Here is a 23,066-nt window from a genome sequence, read left to right as displayed (position 1 = left end):
CAAACCAGGCTTGGAGGGCAGGCCAGTCTACAAGTGGTAATACCTGGGTGTGGTGGCACATCCCTTTAATCCCAGCACTTGGGAAGCACATCAGGAGAATCTGTGATATCAAGGCCAGCCTGATCTACACATATAGGTCTAGGCCAGCCTGTGCTACACAGTGAAACCATATCAGAAAAAAAGAGAGTATGGTAGTGAGAACAAATGAAAGAAAGAGGGAAGGAGAAGGAAGAAAGAGAAAAGGAAACAAAAAACAAAAAGGAAGAAAGAGAAAGGGAGGGACAAAGGTGATGAAACTAGAAGAGGATTGTACTGCTTATGTATTATAACCACATTTAAGAATTAGAACAGTAGTTCTCAATCTTCCGGATGCTGTGAAGCTTTAATACAGTTCATCATGTTGTGGTGACCCCAACCATAAAGTTATTTTGTTGCTACTTCACAACTGTAATTTTGCTGTTATGAATTGTAAATATCTGATATGTAGGATATCTGATCTGCGACCCCTCAGGGGTCCCAATGCACAGGTTGAGAACCACTGAATTAGAGTGAGCATGTTAGCATTAGGAGAAAACAAACTGCGAGGAAAAGGACAGGAAGGAAATGGCAATATAAAAAATGATCGGGTGGTCTGAGTAAGAACTGTGCCTCTCACCACCAGCTTCCTAATGGCACTACTGTGTTGGGAGTAGAGAATCTTTGGGTTATGGAGCCTCATCACTGAGGGGCAGGCCTGGTTCTGACCACCTCTCTGCTTCCTGGTCTGCAGAAGTGTAAACAAGCAGGCTGGTGCCCCTGCCATCACTTGTTATGAGCTACTCCTGCTGCTGTGTCTTCCCTGTCATGATGTCATGATATGATGTGCCCTCAAATCATGAGCCCAGAGAAATGCTTCTTCCCTTAAACTGTTTCTTATCAAGTATTTAGTCACAGAAGCCAGAAAAGTACCTTAATAAAAATAATATTTCATGATCAACTTAGCTTATACAGGAGTAAGGTAGGTTTACTTTTAAAAATCAATATAACTCACTGTATTCAAAGGGGAGAAAAACCACACAGTCATATCATTACTTGCAGAAAAAGCAACTGAAATTTTCAGCACTCACTCAAGATAAAAACTGATAGGAAACAACAGTCAGCGCTACCTTAACCTAACAAAATATTGCTAATATATTTTAGTATTAAAGATCAATCATTCTTCCCCTAAGGTAGAAATAAAGATATCTGCACTTGCCAGTTCTTTTCAATACTAAATGAAGGTACCAGTTAGCACAATAACTCAATATATAAGTAAGGGAATAAGCATACCTTTATTTGTAGATAAAATAAAATCATCTACTGGACACTAACAATAGTGAACCTAACAGAGTCACAAAATACAGGGCTAACATACCAAGACCAAAACAAACCCCACCAGTCAGTTTTTAATATCTAGAAGCAAACACATGAAAGAGGAAATTTAATTTAATCCCAATTAGTGGTGTGGGCCTCTGTGTGTGTGTGTGTGTGTGTGTGTGTGTGTGTGTGTGTTTTTAAATGGAGGTTTTGTTTTATCAGACAGGGTCTCACTATATAGCCCTGTCTAGCCTTGAAATTAAAGAGATCCAGCTGCCACTGCCTCTCAAGTGCTAGGAAATTCAAGATGTATGTCACAATTCTCAGCTACAATAGTATTTTTTAAATGTTAAGTACTCTTTATTTGATGTTATACTAAAGCCACAGAAAGTGCCTTTCAGTGACAAAAGACAGCATCCTTGACATAGGGGATTTTAATTAAATTAACATTGTCCAGAATAGATAGTTGCCCTCCCAACATTTAACCATTGCCTGTAACAAGCCAGTGAACACAAACTGAAACACAAGTAAGTCTTCTTGTTTCTGAGATAGTGATAGAATTTTCCCAGTGTTTAAACATATTCATATGCCCAGTTTTATAAATCTAATTATGAAACTATTTAATAGGTTTGAGATGACACCCCCATCTTTCTGGAAAGTAGAACATTACTAATTAATTTCACTCTTATCTTGAGGAAGAGAGAACAGTGCATACCAAGTATGCAGCTGGGGTTGTTATTTTTAAAAAGATCATTTCCACTTTACTACGAGTCAGTTTTACTTAAATCAGGACTGTACAACAAAAACACTTAGCCATTCATGATCTGAATTTTGGTATATGCATTAAATTATGGTATACTTTAAAACCCAAGCAACATTTGTTTTGTAATAAATAAGGCAGTAGAATTATTTGTTAGTAGCCTTTTTAAGAAAACCTATTAGGTCTACCCTTTTTCCATTCTTCTTAGTCCTGGTGAAGATAGTATTTGTTCCAGGGATGTACTTTTCGGGATCCCTCAGGGCATCTTCTTCCCAGGTGAAGACTTTGTTCTTGTTGGCATCTGTATACGATCTGTATCTGCAGCCTGACCTGTCTTCTGCCCAAACAGACCATGGAGATTTGGTCCAGTCTTATGCTTGCCTCCCTTTTCACAGTGTGGCACACTTCTAAACTAAAATCTTCTTGCCTTTCTCAAAATCACCCATTTTTAATTCACTCCCAGGTCAACATCACAAATGCTACAACTCTAAGACCGACATTTTGCTTTATGTACAGTAGGATTTTTAAAGTGCTTAGGAGTAAATTCAACAAAAGATGTTATCATGTGTCTACACTGAATACATTTAGAAAGAAAACATTCAAAGAAACTAAAGAAGACTTAAATAAATAGAAGTATCAGACTGAGGATATGAAGACTCCATAGTGCTGTTGGGCTGGGTGTACAATATGGTAGAATGTGTGCTTAGCATGCAGTGGGCTTAGGACATGAGGTCCTGAGTATCAAGACTTAGCACTCCTTCCAAAAAGCTATCAACTTTCCAAGTTATCTAAAGATATACCCGTCTCCATCAAAATAGCACGTTTTGCTATAATACTGACAAGGCAGCTCTAACACGATGGAAATGCAAAGGACCTAGACCAGCAAAACAACTCTGAAAAGAAAACAAATAGCCATAACCTTCCCAAACAGAACCACCAACTGGGACCAAGTATTCAGATACATAATCCTATGGAAGATATTTCTCATTTAAACTACAAGGTATTCAAGAGATATGCCTGACATCTCCAGATGTTCATTTTCTCTGTCTTCTTATAAAGATGTTTGAGATAGTCACTCTATCTATATTTTCTTTCCATTTCTATTGTGGGAGTGATTATGAGCAATACACATGATATCCACATGTAAAGGTTTTAACAAAAACATTGTTTTACATGCCAATTTAAAAATAAAAATAAAGATGTAAGTTGTCGATATGAACACCAAATATTATGAGTTTGCTTTTACTAGTATACTTTTTATTACATTTCATATCATTTACATGTGTATGTGTGTGTGCATGCACACACACACACACATGTAGAGGTTGGAAGACACTTTTGAGATTCTGTTCTCTCTTTGAAACAAGTGGGTCCCAGAGATTAACCTCAAGCCATCAGACTTGTCAGCAAGTGTCTTTACTGAGCCACTCACTACTGCACTGACAATTTTTTTTTAAATAGAAAAATTGGTCACAGGGAGTGGGGAGGTCTGGTGGGGTAAAGGTGGGATGGGGACATCCTCTTGGAGATGGGGTTGGGAGGTGAGAAAGGAGGTATGGGATGTGGAACACTATGGGAGGGTGTACCAGGAGGGGGATAAAGTATGGACTTTAAAAAAAGATTAAAGAATAATTTTTAAAAAAAAAAAAAAAAAAAGGTGTTTTTTTCCAAATCAACTTTTAGAAGCTCAATATATATCAAATTCACATACATAAAGAATAAGCAGACCCCTCGCCTGGGCCTGGTGCCTGAAGCAGACACCCGCCTGGTCTGCTCCTGTGTGGACACCATATCCCAAGACATCCTAGAGGGACCACTGAACCCAGAGCGGCAGGTAAGAACACTCACACACTGCCCTATGCCCACCCCAGAGCCATAACTGGGTGCAGGGAGTACTCAGGTTCCAGCAGACACCAAAACCCCACCCCTGGGGAATACCACTCCACTTCTGCCCATCGCCTGGGCCTGGGCCTGGGCCTGGTGCCTGGAGCAGACACCCACCTGGTCTGCTCCCGTGTGGACATCATATCCCAAGACATCCTTGAGGGGCCACTGAACTCAGAGCAACAGAAACCATAGCCAGAGACATCCTAGAGGAACAACTGAACTCAGAGCAATGGGCACCCATATCCTGAGACATCCTAGAGGAGCCACTGCACTCAGAGCAGTGGACACCTAGCTGGTCTGCTACCTTGGAGACACCATGTCCTGAGACATCCTAGAGGAAACACTGTACTCAGAGCAACTGGAGCTCAGGATTAAAAGATCACGGAGACATCTGGACCCCGAGGAGTTCAGACACAAGCAAGACAACTGGAAAGGAAGGCTCCAGTCAGAGACAGTATGTGCAGGTAGCACTAGAGTTAACCAGATGACGAAAGGCAAGCGCAAGAACATAAGCAACAGAATCCAAACTTACATGGTATCATCAGAACCCAGCTCTCCCATCATAGCAAGCCCTGAACACCCCATCACACCAGAAAAGCAGGATTCAGAATTAAAATCACTTCTCATGATAGAGGATTTTAAGAAGGGCATAAATAACACTCTCAAAGAATTTAAGGAGAACACAGGTAGACAGGTAGAAGCCTTAAAGAGGAAACACAAAAGTCCCTTAAAGAATTGCAAGAAAATAAAACCAAACAGGTGAAAAAATTAAACAAAACCATCCAGGATCTAAAAAATAGAAGTAGAAACAATAAAGAAATCACAAAGGGAGACTACCCTGCAGATAGAAAACCTAGGAAAAAGATCAGGAGTCATATATGAAAGTATCACCAACAGAATACAGGCGATATAAGAGAGAATCTCATGTGCAGAAGATACCATGAAAACATTGACACGACTGTCAAAGAAAATGCAAAATACAAAAAGCTACTAACCCAAAACATCCAGAAAATGCAGGACACAATGAGAAGGCCAAACCTAAGGATAATAGGTATAGATGAGGGTGAAGATTCCCAACTTAAAGGACCAGTAAATATCTTCAACAAAATTATAGAGGAAAACTTTCCTAACCTAATGAAAGACATGTCCATAAATATACAAGAAGCCTACAGAACTCCAAATAACCTAGACCAGAAAAGAAATTTCAGCCCTGAGTTTGATTATTTCCTGCCGTCTACTCCTCTTTGGTGTGTTTGCTTTTTTTTTTTTTTTTTTTTTTTTTTTTTTTTGTTCTAGAGCTTTCAGGTGTGTTGTCAAGCATAACACCTGATAATAATAATTATTATTATTATCCACATAATAATCAAAACATCAAATGTACAAAACAAAAAAAAACTACTAAAAGCAGTAAGGGAAAAAGATAAAGTAACATATAAAGGCAGACCTATAAGAATTACACCAGACTTCTCACCAGAGACTATAAAAGCCAGAAGATCCTGGACTGATATCATACAGACCCTAAGAGAACACAAATGCCAACCCAGACTACTATACCAAGCAAAACTCTCAATCACTATTGATGGAGAAACCAAGATATTCCACGACAAAACCAAATTTACACAATATCTTACCACAAATCCAGCACTTCAAAGGATAATTGGTAGAAAACTCCAACACAAGGAGGGAAACTACAACCTAGAAAAAGCAAGAAAGTAATCTTCCAACAACCCCAAAAGAAGATAGCTACACAAACATAATTCCACCTCCAATAACAAAAATAACAGGAAACAACAATCATTTTTCCTTAATATCTCTTAATATCAATGGACTCAATTCTCCAATAAAAAGACATAGACTATCAGACTGAATACATAAACACAACCCAGCATTTTGCTGCATACAGGGAATGCACCTCTGTGAAAAAGACAGACACTACCTCAGAGTAAAAGGATGGAAAACAATCTTCTAAGCAAATGGTCCCAAGAAACAAGCTGGAGTAGCAATTCTAATATCAAATAAAATCAATTTTCAACCAAAAGTAATCAAAAAAGATAAGGAAGGACACTTCATATTCATCAAAGAAAAAATGTACCAAGAGGAACTCTCAATCCTGAACATCTATGCCCCAAATGCAAGGGAACTCACATACATAAAAGAAACTTTACTAAAGCTTAAAGCATACATTGCACCTTACACAATAATAGTGGGGGATTTCAACACCCCACTCTCAGCAATGGACAGATCATGGAAACAGAAACTAAACCGAGACACAATGAAACTAACAAAAGTATGGACCAGTTGGACTTAACTGATATCTATAGAACATTTCATCCTAAAACAAAAGAATATACCTTTTTCTCAGCACTTCATGGTACCTTCTCCAAAACAGACCATATATATAATTGGTCACAAAACAGGCCTCAATAGATATAAGAAAATTGAAATAATCCCATGCATCCTATCAAATCACCATGGACTAAGGCTGGTCTTCAATAACGACAAAAACAATGGAAAGCCCACATTCACGTGGAAACTGAACAACACTCTACTCAATAATAACCTGGTCAGGGAAGAAATAAAGGAAGAAATTAAAGACTTTTTAGAATTTAATGAAAATGAAGACACATCATACCAAAACTTATGGGACACAATGAAAGCAGTGCTAAGAGGAAAACGCATAGCTCTAAGTGCCTACAAAAAGAAACTGGAGAGAGGAGAGAGCATACACTAGCAGCTTGACAGCACACCTGAAAGCTCTAGAACAAAAAAACAAAAAAAAAAAAAAAAAAAAAAAAAAAAAAAAGCAAACACACCAAAGAGGAGTAGACAGCAGTAAATAATCAAACTCAGGGCTCAAATCAACCAAGTAGAAACAGAAAGAACTATACAAAATATCAACAAAACCAGGAGCTGGTTCTTTGAGAAAAATCAGCAAGATAGATAAACCCTTAGCCAGACTAACCAAAGGGCACAGAGACAGTATCCAAATTAATAAAATCAGAACTGAAATGGGAGACATAACAACAAAAATCGAGGAAATTTAAAAAAAAAAAAAAAAACATCAGATCCTACTACAAAGGCCTATACTCAACAAAATTGGAAAATCTGGATGAAATGAACAATTTTCTAGACAGATACTAAGTATCAAAATTAAATCAGGAGCAGACAAACCATCTAAACAGTCCCATAACCCCTAAAGAAATAGAAGCAGTCATTAAAAGTCTCTCCACCAAAAAAAGAAAGAAAGAAAGAAAGAAAGAAAGAAAGAAAGAAAGAAAGAAAGAAAAGAAAAGAAAAGAAAAGAAAAGAAAAGAAAAGAAAAGAAAATCCCAGGACCAGATGGTTTTAGTGGAGAATTCTATCAGACCTTCCAGGAAGTCCTAATACCCATTCTCTTCAAACTATTCCACAGAATAGAAACAGAAGGAACAATATCCAGTTCGTTCTATGAAGCTACAATTACGCTCATACCTAAACCTCACAGAGACCCAACAAAGAAAGAGAACTACAGACCAATCTCTCTCATGAATATTGATGCAAAAATACTCAATAAAATTCTCGAAAACCGAATCCAAGAACACATCAAAGCAATCATCTAGCATGATCAAGTAGGCTTTATTCCAGGAATGCAGGGATGGTTCAATATTCAGAAATCCATCAATGTAATCCACTACATAAATAAACTCAAAGAAAAAAAAAAACACATGATCATCTCACTAGATGCTGAGAAAGCATTTGACAAAATTCAACATCCCTTCATGTTAAAAGTCTTGGAAAGATCAGGAATTCAAGGCCCATAACTAAACATAGTAAAAGCAATATACAGCAAACCAGTAGCCAACATCAAACTAAATGGAGAGAAACTTGAAGCAATCCCAATAAGATCAGGGACTAGACAAGGCTGCCCACTCTCACCTTACCTATTCAATATAGTACTGGAAGTCCTAGCCAGAGCAATTAGACAACAAAAGGAGGTCAAAGGGATACAGATAGGAAAGGAAGAAGTCAAAATATCACTATTTGCAGATGATATGATAGTATACTTAAGTGACCCTAAAACTTCCACCAAAGAACTCCTAAACCTGATAAACAACTTCAGCAAAGTGGTTGGATATAAAATCAACTCAAACAAATCAGTAGCCTTCCTCTACTCAAAGGATAAACAAGCTGAGAAAGAAATTAGGGAAATGACACCCTTCACAATAGTCACAAATAATATAAAATACCTTGGAGTGAATCTAATCAAGCAAGTAAAAGATCTGTATGACAAGAACTTCAAGTCTCTGAAGAAAGAAAGAGAAGATCTCAGAAGATGGAAAGATCTCCCATGCTCCTGGATTGGTTAAATTAATTTAGTAAAACTGGCCATCATGCCAAAAGCAATCTACAGATTCAATGCAATCCCCATCAAAATTCCAAATCAATTCTTCATAGAGATAGAAAGAGCAATTTGCAAATTCATTTGGAATAACAAAAAACCCATGATAGCAAAAACTATTCTCAACAACAAAAGAACTTCTGGGGGAATCACCATCCCTGACCTCAAGCTGTACTACAGAGCAATAGTGATAAAAACTGCATGGTATTGGTACAGAGACAGGCATGAAGATCAATGGAATAGAACTGAAGATCCAGAAATGAACCCACACACCTATGATCACTTGATCTTTGACAAAGGAGCTAAAACCATCCAGTGGAAAAAGGACAGCATTTTCAGCAAAAGGTGCTGGTTCAACTGGAGGTCAGCATGCAGAAGGATGCAAATCAATCCATTCATATCTCCTTGTACAAAGCTCAAGTTCAAGTGGATAAAGGACCTTCACATAAAACCAGATACACTGAAACTAATAGAAGAGAAGGTGGGGAAAACCCTCGAATACTTAGGCACAGGGGAAAAGTTCCTGAACAGAACACCAATAGCTTATGCCCTAAAATCAAGAATTCACAAATGGGACCTCATAAAATTGTAAAGCTTCTGTAAGGCAAAGGACACTGTCAATAAGACAAAATGGCAACCAACAGATTGGGAAAAGATCGTTACCAATCCTACATCCGATAGAGGGCTAATATCCAATATATACAAAGAACTCAAGAAATTAGACTCCAGACAACCAAGTAACCCTATTAAAAAATGGGGTACAGAGCTAAACAAAAATTCTCAACTGAGGAAACTCGAGTTGAGAATGGCCGAGAAGCACCTTAAGAAATGCTCAACATCCTTAGTCATCAGGGAAATGCAAATCAAAACAACCCTGAGATACCACCTCACACCAGTCAGAATGGCTAAGATCAAAAACTCAGGTGATAGTGGATGCTGGCAAGGATGTGGAGAAAGAGGAACACTCCTCCATTGTTGGTGGGATTGCAAGCTGGTATAACCACTCTGAAAATCTGTCTGGCGGTTCCTCAGAAAATTGGACATAGCATTACCTGAGGACCCAGCTATACCACTCCTGGGCATATACCCAGAAGATGCTCCAACATATAACAAGGACATATGCTCCACTATGTTCATAGCAGCCTTATTTATAATAGCCAGAAGCTGGAAAGAACCCAGATGTCCTTCAACAGAGGAATGGATACAAAAAATGTGGTACATTTACACAATGGAGTACTACTTAGCTATTAAAAATAATGAATTCGAGAAATTCTTAGGTGGATGGAACTAGAAAATATCATCCTGAGTGAGTTAACCCTATCACAAAAGTATTTACTCACTGATAAGCGGATGTTAGCCCAAAAGCTTGGATTAGCAAAGACTCAACTCACAGACCACATGAAGCTCATGAAGAAGGAAGACCAAGTGTGGATGCCTTAGTCCTACTTAGAAGGAGTAACAAAAATACTCAAGGGAGCAAATATGGAGACAAAGTGTGGGACAAAAACTGAAGGAGGGGCCATCTGGAGACCATTCCACCTGGGTATCCATCCCATGTGCAGTCACCAAAGGTAGACACTGATGTGGATGGCAGGAAGTGCATGCTCACAAGAGCCTGATATAGCTGTCTCCTTAGAGGTCTGCCAAAGGCTGACACATTCAGAGGCTGATGCTCACAGCTAACCACTGATCTGATCAAGGGTTTTCCAATGGAGAAGTTAGAGAGAAGACTGAAGGAGCAGAAGGGGTTTGTGGCCCCATGAGGAGCGCAACAATACCAACCAACCAGAGCTCCCCAGGGTCTAAACCACCAGCCTGGGAGCACATAGGGAGGGACCCATTACTCCATCTGTACATGAAGGGGAGGATGGCCTTGTTGGGCATAGGTGGAAAAGGAGATTCTTGGTCCCATGAAGAATGAACACCGAGTGGGGGGGAATTCAAGGGTGGGGAGTGGGAGTGGGGGGTTAGGTGGGGGCACATCCTCATAGAAGCATGAGGAGGGGGGATGGGATAGGAGGTTCCTGGGTGGTGGGGGGAATGGGGTAAGGGGATAAAATCTGAAATGTAAATATAATATCCAATAAAAAAAGAAAGAAAAGAAGCAACAGAAAAAAAAATGAGAACAAGAAACAGGAAAAAACAAAACAACAAAAACAAACAAACAAACAAAAAGAATAAGCAGAACAGTTTTGCATAAGTACAAGATAGAACCACTCTGTGCACCCCAGGCATCATCCACAAGAGTTCCAGGGCTCTACAGACTGAAAACAAAGGCAAAAATTACCACAAATTAAGCAGAAAACCATAAAGTCAGAGAAGAGTAACATGAATATAGTACAAATAAAACCAGAGTCTAAGTCTGAACCAGTCATCTTTATTTAGCCAGCCAATGACCTCACCATACCAAGTTATAGATCTGCTTAGGATGTACAAGGGATCACAACTGGCAAAATGTAGGCCTTCTAGTAAAAATCAAAATCAAGGAGGCTGGAGAGATGGCTCAGTCGTTAGGAGCACTGGCTGCTCTCCTGAGTTCAATTCCCAGCAACCACATAGTGGCTCACAACCATCTGTAATGGAATCTGATGCCCTCTTCTGGTGTGTCTGAACACAGCTACAGTGTATTCATATACATAAAATAAATAAATCTTTTTTAAAAAATCAAAATTAAAGGACTGAATGAAAAAGCACTACCAATAGTGGGAAATTCAAAAATGTGTAAATTATTGAATAGGAAGCTAAAAGAAGCAGATCAAAGAACAGACTGTATACTCTGTCTCAGGATGTCATCCAGTATCAGTCCAGGCAAAATGACCAATGTTAGCAATCAGGCATTCCCACCCATGCAACATGTGTGGCTCATAAAAGGTTCTGGCCACACCACATCTCTCTCCCATGCCCTCCTTGTGTCTGTCCCCTTTATTTTTTCTCTCCCTCACTCTGTGTCTTGTTCATTGTCTCTGTCTCTCTGTCTCTCTCATGTCCCCACTCCTGATAGCCTTTCCCTCTCCCTCCTCCCCCACATTAGATCTGTTGCATGGCATAATTTCTTAGTAGCACACCTTGACATGGCCTGCCAAAGGTACCCCACCTTCACCATATTTATTCTATCAACAATGAAGGCCCTCAAGATAAAGAAAATCAAAGAGTTACTCAGACTGACAGGTGAGAGTAAGCTCTTTGTGAAACTGGAAGAAACAAACAAAAAACGGCTGGGAGTCAAATACATAGATAGAACCCCTTTACCAGAGCCAAGCAAAGTATGTTTTTACTTCATTCGCTAAGAAAGAAATTATCCAAATCAAAAGTAACTGGATCCCTGCAATTACCACAGAATTAATAGAGATTGTTCCTCCTAGACTGACTGGCCCATTAGGCATGCACAATCTGTTGAGTTTGATCCCCAGAATCCATTTAAAAAGAAAAGGCTGGGCCCAGCAATGGGAAACAGAGAGAGGAGAACCCTTGGGCTCCTTGGTCAACAAGCTTGGCCTACTTGGCAAGTTGTAGACCAGTGAATAACATGCCTCAAAACAAAGAGAATGGCTGCACCTGAAGAACAACATCCAAGGCTGTCTTCTCACTTCTATATTCATGTTCACAAACATGGATGTACAAATGTGTACGCCTACACACATACAAACAAAAACGAAGTATAGCCCCTTATAAGAGCGAGGTAAGAAGATTACACTTGTTCAAGGGCAACCTGAACTACAAGGTGAGTACTAGACCAGCTTATGCTGCATAGTGAGATCAAGGCTAGTCTGAGCTTCATAGTGAAACTTAAATAAAACAGCACTTATGAGTGGAGGTAGGAGGACTGCTGTTTTATTTAAACGAGGCCAGACCTTGTTTCTTACCAAAAAAAAAAAAAAAAAAGCTGCTGAGATGATTTAACAGCTAAGGGCTCATACAACACAAATCTTACTAAAACCTGAGTTTGATCTTCAAAACCTATGTAAAGGTAAAAGGAAAGAACCGACTCCGTAAGAGCTGTCCTCCTACCCTCATATGCATGTACAGAAACACACACACATTACATAAATAAATGCTTTTGAAGGGATGGGTTTTCTGCTACCCAACCCATGATATGGCAAAAACAAAGCCCAAGACACATCCAAACTATCTATACAGATATTACATCACAGAATGCAGAACTGCAGAACCAAGACTTAAATAAGATTAAACTTGCATTTTATAAACCACATCAATTAAATTCCTCAGGAGATTATAGTACATTGGTATTATAGGATCCTAAAATGCATAGTAGTCAAACCACGAAACATGATAGTTAAGGCAGCACTGTATGATAGTTATAGCAAGATGCAACATGTCTCCAGCTAGTATTTAAAAGGAATATACAAACACAGTTCCTTGTACATTATACACTATTACATGAAGACAAGGTTTGAGAAGCACAAATTATCTGAAATTATTACAAAAATTCTATGTCTTAGAATATGACACATCTGCCCTTTCTGCATATTCTGGATAGTTCCATATTCCTTCCCTCTTCCCCTCTCCCTCCCTCCCTCCTTCCCTTTCCCTTATTATGACCATTTGTAAAAACCTAAGTAAGACTAGGCTCTGTACCTCAAGTTCACAAGGGAAGACATGCACATTTGGACACAATAAAACAAAATAATCAAAAAAGGAAAAATCATAATTCACATAAATATAGCACTAACCAATCCCATTTATCCAAATGAAACCATTTCAGAAATCCAGAAAATTTATTAAGCAAATTATCTTTGATGTATTTTACCTTAGTAACTAATTGATAAATTCTTTTAAATGCCTTCTTCAACCACTATAGTACTGGCTCAAGTAACACTTTTCACAAACTTTCAACACTATTTCAAGAGCAATACCTTTTTGTAGAATTCTTAATTTTGGGCTTAGAAGCCAGGCAGGATAGCTCATGCCTATAATTCTTGCACTATGGAGGCTAAGGAAGCCAGAATTGCCACAAGTTCAAGGCCAACATGGTCTATATCTTCAGTTCTAGGCTATCCTAAGATGTAGAGTGAGACCCTGTCTCAAAAAAAAAAAAAAAAAAAAAAAAAAAAAAAAAAAAAAAAAAAAAAAAAAAAAAAAACCCACAAAGACGTGGGCTGGGTACCTACCTCAGTTGGTAGAGTGTTTGTCTAGCATGCACAAAGACCTCGATTCAAGCCCCAACACTGTGTAAACCGAGTATGATAGTATACTCCTGTAATCCCAACAACAGGGAGATGAAGGCAGGAAGATCAGAAGTTGATGGTCATCTTTGGCTATGCAGCAAGTTTAACCAAGACCAGCCTAACATATATGAGATACTGCCTCAAGGGAGAAAGGAAAAAAAAAAAAAAAAACCTTAGAGTTGAAAAAAACTGCATGCAGGCTGGAGAGAGCTCAGTGGTTAAGAGCACTGACTGCTCTTCCAGGGGTCCTGAGTTCAATTCCCAGCAACCACATGGTGGCTCACAACCATCTGCAATGGGGTCTGATGCCCTCTTCTGCATGCACACGCACACACATATATACAGTATTTTATTTTGGTTTGGTTTTTGGGAACATAGTCCTGGCTGTCCTGGAACTCACTATGTAGACCAGGCTGGTCTCAAACTCAGAGATCTACCTACCTCTGCCTCCTGAGCGCTGGGATTAAAGGAGTACACCACCTGCCTATGCCTGGCCTAAAAAAAAAAAAAAACCTTAATATTAAGCAAAGTTGAAAATTTGTTCATATGCTTAGTTTTAAAAAGGACTTTACTACTTGAACACACAGGGGCCAGAATACTTCTAAAAATTCAAATCATAATTATCTAATCACAATGCAGGTTTTCAAATAAGATAAATAAATTCGTGAATATGCTTGGTCCATGGGAAGTGGCACTATATGAGGTATGGCCTTACTGGAGGAGGTGTGGCCTTGTTAGAGGAAGTGTGTCACTCTGGAGGCAGACCTCTGAGGTCTCACATATGCTCAAGCTCTACCAAGAGCCTCCTCCTTGCTGCCTGCAGAAGACAGTCTCCTCCTGGCTACAGGATCAAGATGTAGAAGTCTCCTCTTCCAGTACCATGTCTGCCTGGATGCTGCCATGCTTCCAATCATGATGATAATGGACTGAACTTCTGAAACTGTAAGCCGGCCTCAATTAAATGTTGTTCTTTATAGGAGTTGCCTTGGTCATGGTGTGTCTTCACAGCAGTGGAAACCCTGACTAAGACACTGTACAAGCATAACTGTTATGTATGTGACCTAACTGTGCTGTATTCAACATGTTCCATAAGTTATTAAGTAAATTTACCTGCTTCTGAGAGACTGGGCCCTGGTTTGCAATTAAGATAAATAAACTTATTGATATCTTTAAAAGGCTGAAAAAATAGGTAAGTAATCTAGCCACAGTGCATATAACAGTCAATGTTTATAGATGTGGCTACAGTTATAACCCAAAGTCTTCCTCATAGTGTATTCACTATCAAATACAAATATATAGAAGATCACTTATAAAAGTTAAATGCAAATTATTTTTTACATAACTGCATATCCTATTAGAGATGTCATTATATACTTAACTAGTATTTCAATTTGTTTTTTGAGACAGAATCTTGTTATGTAGCTACTGAAATCTCCTCCTCTGCTAGTGAGGAATATAATAATAGTACATATATTGGGAACACAGTAGTAAATTTATTTTGAGAGGTTACTAAAGTTAGAAAAGCTAATGACATTATTTTATGATACTAATAAAGAATGAATGATTTTGAATAATACCTAAAACTAAGAGTCATAAAATTTTATTTAGTGTGGTAAACTGCTAGCTTTTTTAATGTAAAGAAACATCTTCAAATTCATCTTCTGATTAATCTATGAACATCTTTCCAAAAACACCTAGATCAAATATAAAATATACTGAGCAATACTAAATAACAAGGTGCTTGTCTGTAAAGAAGAAAACAATACATATACAGAAAAGAAGCAGGGCTAAAGACACAGCTCAGTGCTTAAGAGCAATGGCTGCTCTTGAAGAGAACCCAGGTCAATTCCCAGCACCCACACAGCAGTTCACAAACACCTGTAACACCAGTTCCAGGAAATTCGATGCCCAGTTATGGCCTCCATGGTTAACAGGCACATATATGGTGCACAAACATACAAAGCAGGCCAAACACCCATATACATAAAATAATTTTTATAAAGAAGAAAAATAGGCAAGAAATCCATGGGAAAAAGGAGAGCACAAATCAAATGTCAATGAAACAGTGAGGAATTTAAAAGTTCAAAAGAATGTGGAAGGGTGTCTAAGAGGCAGAAGCTGAATTGCACAGGAAAAGATCAGAATGTGAGATAAATGTTACAAAGAACAAACTGTATGTGCACCCTAGATACTCTGAAGACCATTCTGGGTGAAAAACAAAACAAAACACTCAAAGCTAGCTTAGACTAATAGGCTATGACTAATTTACAGAAAAACATTCAAAGGCAAGTTTAAAAATCTGGCTAAAATTTGTGAATGGAAGGTTTCAAAGAATGTGTAAAATGACATTTAAAAAGAAACATTCAGGGTTCAGTGGTAAAATGTCAGCAGCTGCAAGGCTCTGGGTCCTATATCTAGCACCACAAGAAAAAAAAAAAAGGTTACAGTGGTATAATACTAATGGTAACAGGTTGGAAGGTTAGAAATCTACTAGGAAGTAGACAATACAGGTCTTAATCAAGGTAACACCAGTATAGTAAGTTCAAACTGTAATTATAGCAAGCAATATGGAGTGCACTGCTGACCAAGAGCATAAAGGAAGGGAAATGCAAGTTTTAGTCATCCAGGCCTGTTAAAATTCTGTGTAAGTTATTTAACTTCCCTGAGTCTATGTTTCCTCAGTTTATCAGTTATCCTCAGTTACCTTTATCTAAGTGTGTGTTGGCTATTTTTAACTGTCAACTTGCCACAACTAAGAACAACACCTCAGAGGAGAGCCTCGATTAAGGAAATGACTAAATGAGATTAGTCTATGGGTATTACTGTGGGGAGCTGTCTGGATTATTAACGATATAACAGGACCCACCCCACTGTGGGAGATACCACAGGTGATCCTGAACTATCTAAGAAAAGTACCTGAGTGTGAGCCAGCCTGCAGGTAACCTAGCAAGCAGCATCCGTGATGGTTCCAGCTATACTTTGCTATAAAGCAAAGTTTCCTGGCTGGAGGTAAGGATGTGTGGACTAGCAAGCAAGCCTCCTGTCTCTCAGTGATGGACTGTGTCCTGGAGCTGTAAGCTAAAATAAACCTTTCCTCCCTTCAGTTGCTTTTGGTCAGAGATTTTAATTTTTTTTTTTTATTAATACTTTTTTCTTTATTTTGCCTGGGTTTTATTATACAGCCTAGGCAAGCCTTAAGCTTGTCATGTGGTAAGGCAGACCTTGATGCAATATTACTCCTGTCTACAGAGTGTTAATGTAGTCCAGGCAGATCTTGATCTCATAATACTCGCTTCTGCCTGATGAGTGTCAAAAATACAGGCATGGGCTACAATGGTAACTTAGGAAAACTTCTTTAAAATGATTTCATGAGAGGTTAAAATAATATACTTTTTAAGAAAATTAAAAAGTTAGTTTTATGTTAAGAACCATATTTGGAAAGATAAGGTCTATATATCTTGTGTTAATTTTTCATACTATATTTTATATATTAGTATATGAGCATATAATATAGCATTATGTAACAAATATATATATACTATATATCTATCTATAGTTATGATGGTATATACACACACACACGTGTGTGTGTGTGCGTGTGCGTGTGTGTGTGTGTGTGTGTGTGTGTGTGTGTGTAGACCATCATAGTGTTTTTACTTGTGGTTTCAAACTTCTGAATTACTTAGAATTTACAACTCTTTCACTCTTTTCTCCCTTCCTCCCTTCCTCCCTTCCTCCCTTCCTTCCTTCCTTTCTTCCTTTTTTTGTGATAATATTTGAACCTGAGGCTTGACACATGTAAAACAACAACTCTTGCACTGAACAACATCCCCAACTCAAATATTCACAAGTCTCAGTATCTCCTTATAAACAGACAGCTAAGGAAAACCACCCTAGCTTCCGGGAACAAAATGCTCATACAATCAATTTATGAAGCACTATGAAAAAGATATTTTAATAATTTGACTTTCTTCTGTATAGGGTGAAATGGGTAGCTTTTATGATAATAATAATTTGTTTAAATGGGCTGGGAAAACGGCTCTGCAGTAAGAACACATGTTGCTCTTACAGAGAACCTGGGTCCGATTCTCACTACCTACATCAGGCAGCTTGCAACTATGTATAACTCTGACTCAAGGGGATCCAATGTTCACTTCCAGCCTCCAAAGATACCTGCATTCACATCTATTCATGTGCACATAGGTCAGAGATTTTATTACAGGAGAAAAAAAGCAAACTAAACAATGTTAAGACAAATGATAAAATGCACATAACAGGTTTCTGAATGGCTCAGCAGATAAAGGCAGTTTCTATGGAAGCCTGACAAGCCAATGCCTGGACCCCACACAATGGTGGAAGGAGAGAAACGCCGGCCGTGAAGCTGTCCTCTTACTATGGCTTGTATACCATGTCATATACACGCCCACAGATACCCAACAACTTTTTTTTAAGAAAATGCAAGTAAAACATTGAGAGTGGAACAGTTATTTAATAATTAATTAATTCTGTCTTTCTCTCTTAGCTCTCCTGTGTAACCCTTCACAATTCTGTTTCTGAATTGAACAAGACAGCAGATAATCTGTCTACTGGTTACTATTACAGAACTAATAAAACTGAGTTACTAAAAGATTAAGTGAAGTATTCAACAGAAAACAATTAGCTACTTTGTCTGTTTGTACCAGAAAAAAATATATTAAACACAAAATATACAAAAAGCAGAAAGCCAAGCACAAGATCATTTTTAAAAGACATATCATTATATTTTCAAATCTGACTCATAGTAAGAAACATACGGCCTTAAGGGCTGGCTAATACTTAGAAAACATGTTACCGATATGGCTATCTGGTCTGAGTTAGCTGAAACATAACTGACACCCAACATCTGAGGAACTATGAGTTGGCACAAAATGGCTAACACCAGATTAAAAAAAAAAAAAAAAAAACAGTGATGTCATCTGTTATATAACTATTCCTTAAGATCAAAAATGAATGCCCTCTCTTTTAACAACCTGTATGTGTCTGCCACTGTCCCTACCTCTGTATGGCCTATGTGACGAGTGTGTGTACACATGCATTTGTGTGTCCCGTGTGCCAATTTGTGCCTGGGTACCTGCCAGCATCTCCCTACCTAGCCACCTGCATGCTACTGATTAAAGTGTCTTATCTGTCTGTCTATGGCTCCTCACATTTTCTGCACAGGATCCTGTGAACATCCTTTACAAACATCCGAGCTTAGACCTCACATTCACAATTCAAAAACATTTACATGTGACTTAAACACATAAAAGGGCAATCCATTTTTAAAGATGGCATTTTTTCATGTATATGAAGAATTTGGTATATTCACAGAGGATGAATCTTCAAACAGGAAGCTTTCCATTAGGGAAGAAAGTTTCTTCCATTAGCAGACTGCACCAAAAGACTTAAGACACTGAGAGCAATGAATTTACTCACCTTCCATGAGCATGGAAATCTAGAAGTAAAAACTGGTCCTCATGTGAGACTGCTCGTTTGGCACGCTGGTGTTTTTGGTGTAATGAATCCACATTGTAAGATAATCCTTCATAATGTCTAATATATTTATTTAAAGGATTTCCATACTGACCTATAAAAACAAGCACAGAGGTAACAATCTGAATTAATACCAACTTGAAGGCTCTTTCTAGTTCTAACTTATGAGTCCTAACTTATCCATTATTTCAAATATCTATGAATAAGTATATACCAACTTTCTCATTAATACTGACTACTATGATGAATCTCCCACGAACATAATTTTCACACACTTTTAAACTTATTATTGTAAGAGTGACATTAGCTGGATGTGGTGGTACATGCCTTTAATCCCAGTACTTGGGGAGCAAAGGCAAGAGGATCTCTGTAAGTCAGCCTGGACTGTATAGTGAGTTAGCAAGGGCTATGAAGAGAAATTCTGTCTCCAAAAAAACAAAAACAAAAACAAACAAACAAACAAACAGGAGCTTATCATAAGCTTATAACCACACACAAAAGCTTTTGCATTTGCTGTAGGCTTGTCTTAGATATGCTTTATCAGGTTGCACAAATTCACATTAACCACATTTTTGCTGACAGAAATTATCACCATAGAAGCCAATTTTGTCACCTGGTCCACTCAGTAACTATTGATATTATCAGAGTAAAAGATGAGTGAAATACCAAGTGTGTCTTCAACTTTCTAGATAAATTATAAGAAAATAAGTTATCATTTCCTCACTTCAAGTTTGGTCAAAATTAATCAGTGAAATCATCTTACTGTTTTGTAGAAACATACTAACTATAATTTCATTTCATAAATGACTAAAAAGCTAGGCATGGTTGTGCACACCTTTAATCCCAGCACTCAGGCTGAAGAGACCAGTGGATCTCTACAAGTTAGAAGTCAACCTGGTCTACAAAACAAGTACCAGGACACCCACAGCTGCATGATGAGACCCTGCCTCAAACAACAACAAACAGATTTATTAAACAAAACAAAACAAAACAAACTAGTCCTGGGTGACCTTTATAGGCATTCAGTGCTATAAATGTTCTCTCAGCACTGCCTCAGAGGTAACATACAAATTCTGTTATATTCCATTTCTATTTCATTCTCCTTCATTATTTCTAACTTATTCTTTGATCCATATGCCATTTTAAATACTAATGATATTTAGTTTCTAAATTCTGAATATTTTTCAACTATATTTTGATTATTTAAGTTGTTTTTATGGTGCTAGGGACCAGCCCAGAGTCTCATACATGCTGGGCAAGCATTCTACCACTGAGTACATCCCAGAACCTGTTTCTGTTATTGCCTTCTAACTTAATTCTTAAATAGTCAAAGAATATGGGTTACATAATATCCTTTCAAATACACTTAAATTCCTTTCATAACCCAGAATAAAAACCTCTCCTGAGAAATATTACATGTGCACTTAAATATAACCTTGCATAATCACATTAGAGCAAAACCACAAAAAAATAAAATAAAATAAAATAAATGGGGGGGGGGGGAAATTGACCCAAGGTGAAAACAAATCTATGAAAATAATTTGCAACAAACCAGAATCAGTCTTTGAGGACATTAAGGAATTCTTGCTACTTTTCTTTAGTACAGTACTAAGGTTACATAACAGAAGGTCTTGAATTTTCAAAGACATATTTTTTGAGGTATTTTAGGAGTTAATTGGCATGATATCTGAAACTTACACTGAAATGATTTCAGAAAAAAAAAAAAAAAGAAAAAGATACAAATTGTTAAGTCAATATCCAGTTCTGGCTAGGATGAAATAAAGACAAACAGAATTCATCCCACCACCCTAACAATGAGAACCCTGACAAAGAAACAAATGAGGTGAGCTCTTTTCCAAATGCCCACAGCTTCCAAGAAGCAACCTGAGTTCAGTAAGGCCAAACAGTTAAGATCTGTGGAACAGAGTTGCCAGAAGGAAGAGAGTTGTGATACCTGGAGTGTTTGGTGAGTAATGATCTGAATGTAAAAGAATAAATTGTCCCACAAAAAATAAGAACCACCAGAGAAAAAGAGAATAATTCTTAGATTATTTTTTTCATTTTTGTTTTGAGACCGGGTCTCTCCATGTAGCCTTGGCTGCCCTGCAACTATGTAGGCTAGGTTAACCCTGAACTCACAGAGACCTATCTGTATCTGCCTCCTGAGTGTGGGGTCAAAGGTATGTACTACTAAGTCCAGCCAGAATACATCTAACACAGGACTGGTAGGTATTCATATTTCTCTCACCGAGAAAGAAAGCCCTAAAAGTGTATAAAGCACTGGGTGTAACCCTTAGATAAGTAACTCTTAGTAATAGTAGCCATAGACAAACAGCTCTTCTAGATCTATGTTAACAAAGCTTAAATAAACACAGTCTTACAAATTTAAGTAACAAATTAGATTTAACTGATTCCAAAGTAGTTTAACTGCCAGAAAAGTCTAAATATGTTTGAAGATACAATGAAACACCTCCAAATATAAAAATAGGAATTTCTTTATCCAACAATTACCATGCATGTAATATACGTGTGTGTATACATTTTATCCCCTAACTAGAACAAAAATTAGTCCTTAGTATTATTAAAGTTGATGAAGTTTGCAGATGAGGTTGTAAAAGCAGCTATTAAAAATGAGCCACACTTAAGCCAGTGGTGGGTGCTTTAACCCTAGTACTTGAGGGGCAGAGGCAGTTCCCAGGTCAGCCTGTTCTACACAATCAATTCCAGGGTGGCCAAGGCTACACTGAGAAACTCTTGTCTCATAAAACCAAAGTGTGTGTGTGTGTGTGTGTGTGTGTGTGTGTGTGTGTGTGTGTGTGTGTAGTCTAGTAAAATGAACTGGGGCAGGAAGAACAACAACAACAAAAAAAAGCCACACAGAGAAACACAGGTAAGAATGATGACACAACTCTGTATAAATCACAAGGTAGGCACCAATGTTTAAAGTTCTGTCAAACTTTCAGCCCAAGATCCTATAACCAGTTAAATGAAGGGTCTTAAGAGGTCAAAACTAAGACTCGTTTAGATGTCAAAATTTCTAACCTATTAATAATGGACCTATACTACTAAAAATATTAAAAGAAAATTTTCAGGCAGAAAAAGTAATAACAGGGGACTGGAAAGATGGCTCAGCTGTTAAGAATTACTGCTCTTGCAGAGGACTTGAGTTCCCAGCACCCACATGGCAGGTATGTCTGAAACTCCAGCTCCAGGCGATCTGATACACTATTCTGGCCTCCAAGGGCACCAGACATGCACATGATACAAAGACATACAAGCAGACAAAACTCCCACACAGATAAAAATAAACAAAATTTAAATTTGTTTTTAATTATTCATACTTTTTAAGTACAGAATAAAAAACAAACACAAATCACAGACAACTCAAAATCAAAAATTCCAATTTGTTCTCTCAAATTTTAAATATCACCATTCTAATCATTTCTAATAAACTATTAGCCCATCTTTCAACAATCTGTTGTTCCTAAATACCTCCCTTTTGAACAAGACAAAGCAAGAAATAGGCAAAAATAAAAGATCAAGTACCAATCAATTCTGGTATAAGAGAACATTTGTAGGACCTAGAAATATGATCCTGTGAATGTTTTAATCCTACACAAATACTTTTCCATGCACAGATGTTTCTATCACAAGAAATCTCACCATCTAAATTGTTTCAAGGGCAAGAGTATAGGTATACACTGGAAAAATGTTAACAGGATAGACTCTGAAGCATCCCACAGCATCTACTGGCACCTCCAAGTGTGGTAAGTAACTTTGAATGTTGCCTGGACTGGATTGAGAGACATCCAGACTGTTAGGACAGAACCTGTACAGTGCCTGTGGAAATTTCCAGATTCTGTTAGATCATCATGGCTCTGACCTAACCAATGCTCTCTGCCACAGACAGATCTAAAATGTTGAGGAGACTAATAGATGGAGCTAGGGAAGGTGGGCCCTATTTTAAAGAAGGTAGTCATTGGGAATATGCATGCCTTTAAAAAAGCAT

The 23,066-nt window shown here is 37.9% G+C and overlaps 1 protein-coding gene and 1 pseudogene across 1 annotated transcript in view; both read right to left on the bottom strand.

Moving 5' to 3' along the window:
* Positions 1-23,066, bottom strand: part of Adam10 (ADAM metallopeptidase domain 10) — a 109,941-nt gene that overhangs the window by 67,219 nt on the left and 19,656 nt on the right. Inside the window, exon 2 of the mRNA XM_076926232.1 lies at positions 19,001-19,151. Coding sequence (XP_076782347.1) covers positions 19,001-19,151 — 151 coding nt within the window. The remainder of the gene's footprint in view (positions 1-19,000; positions 19,152-23,066) is intronic.
* Positions 2,242-2,541, bottom strand: LOC143439578 (cytochrome c, somatic pseudogene; annotated as a pseudogene).

The sequence above is a fragment of the Arvicanthis niloticus genome, chromosome 27 (assembly GCF_011762505.2).
Source record: "Arvicanthis niloticus isolate mArvNil1 chromosome 27, mArvNil1.pat.X, whole genome shotgun sequence".
In the NCBI taxonomy this organism is placed as follows: Eukaryota; Metazoa; Chordata; class Mammalia; order Rodentia; family Muridae; genus Arvicanthis; species Arvicanthis niloticus.
The sequence above is the reverse complement of the archived record's forward strand: the minus strand, read 5'-3'. Positions and strand labels throughout refer to the sequence as shown.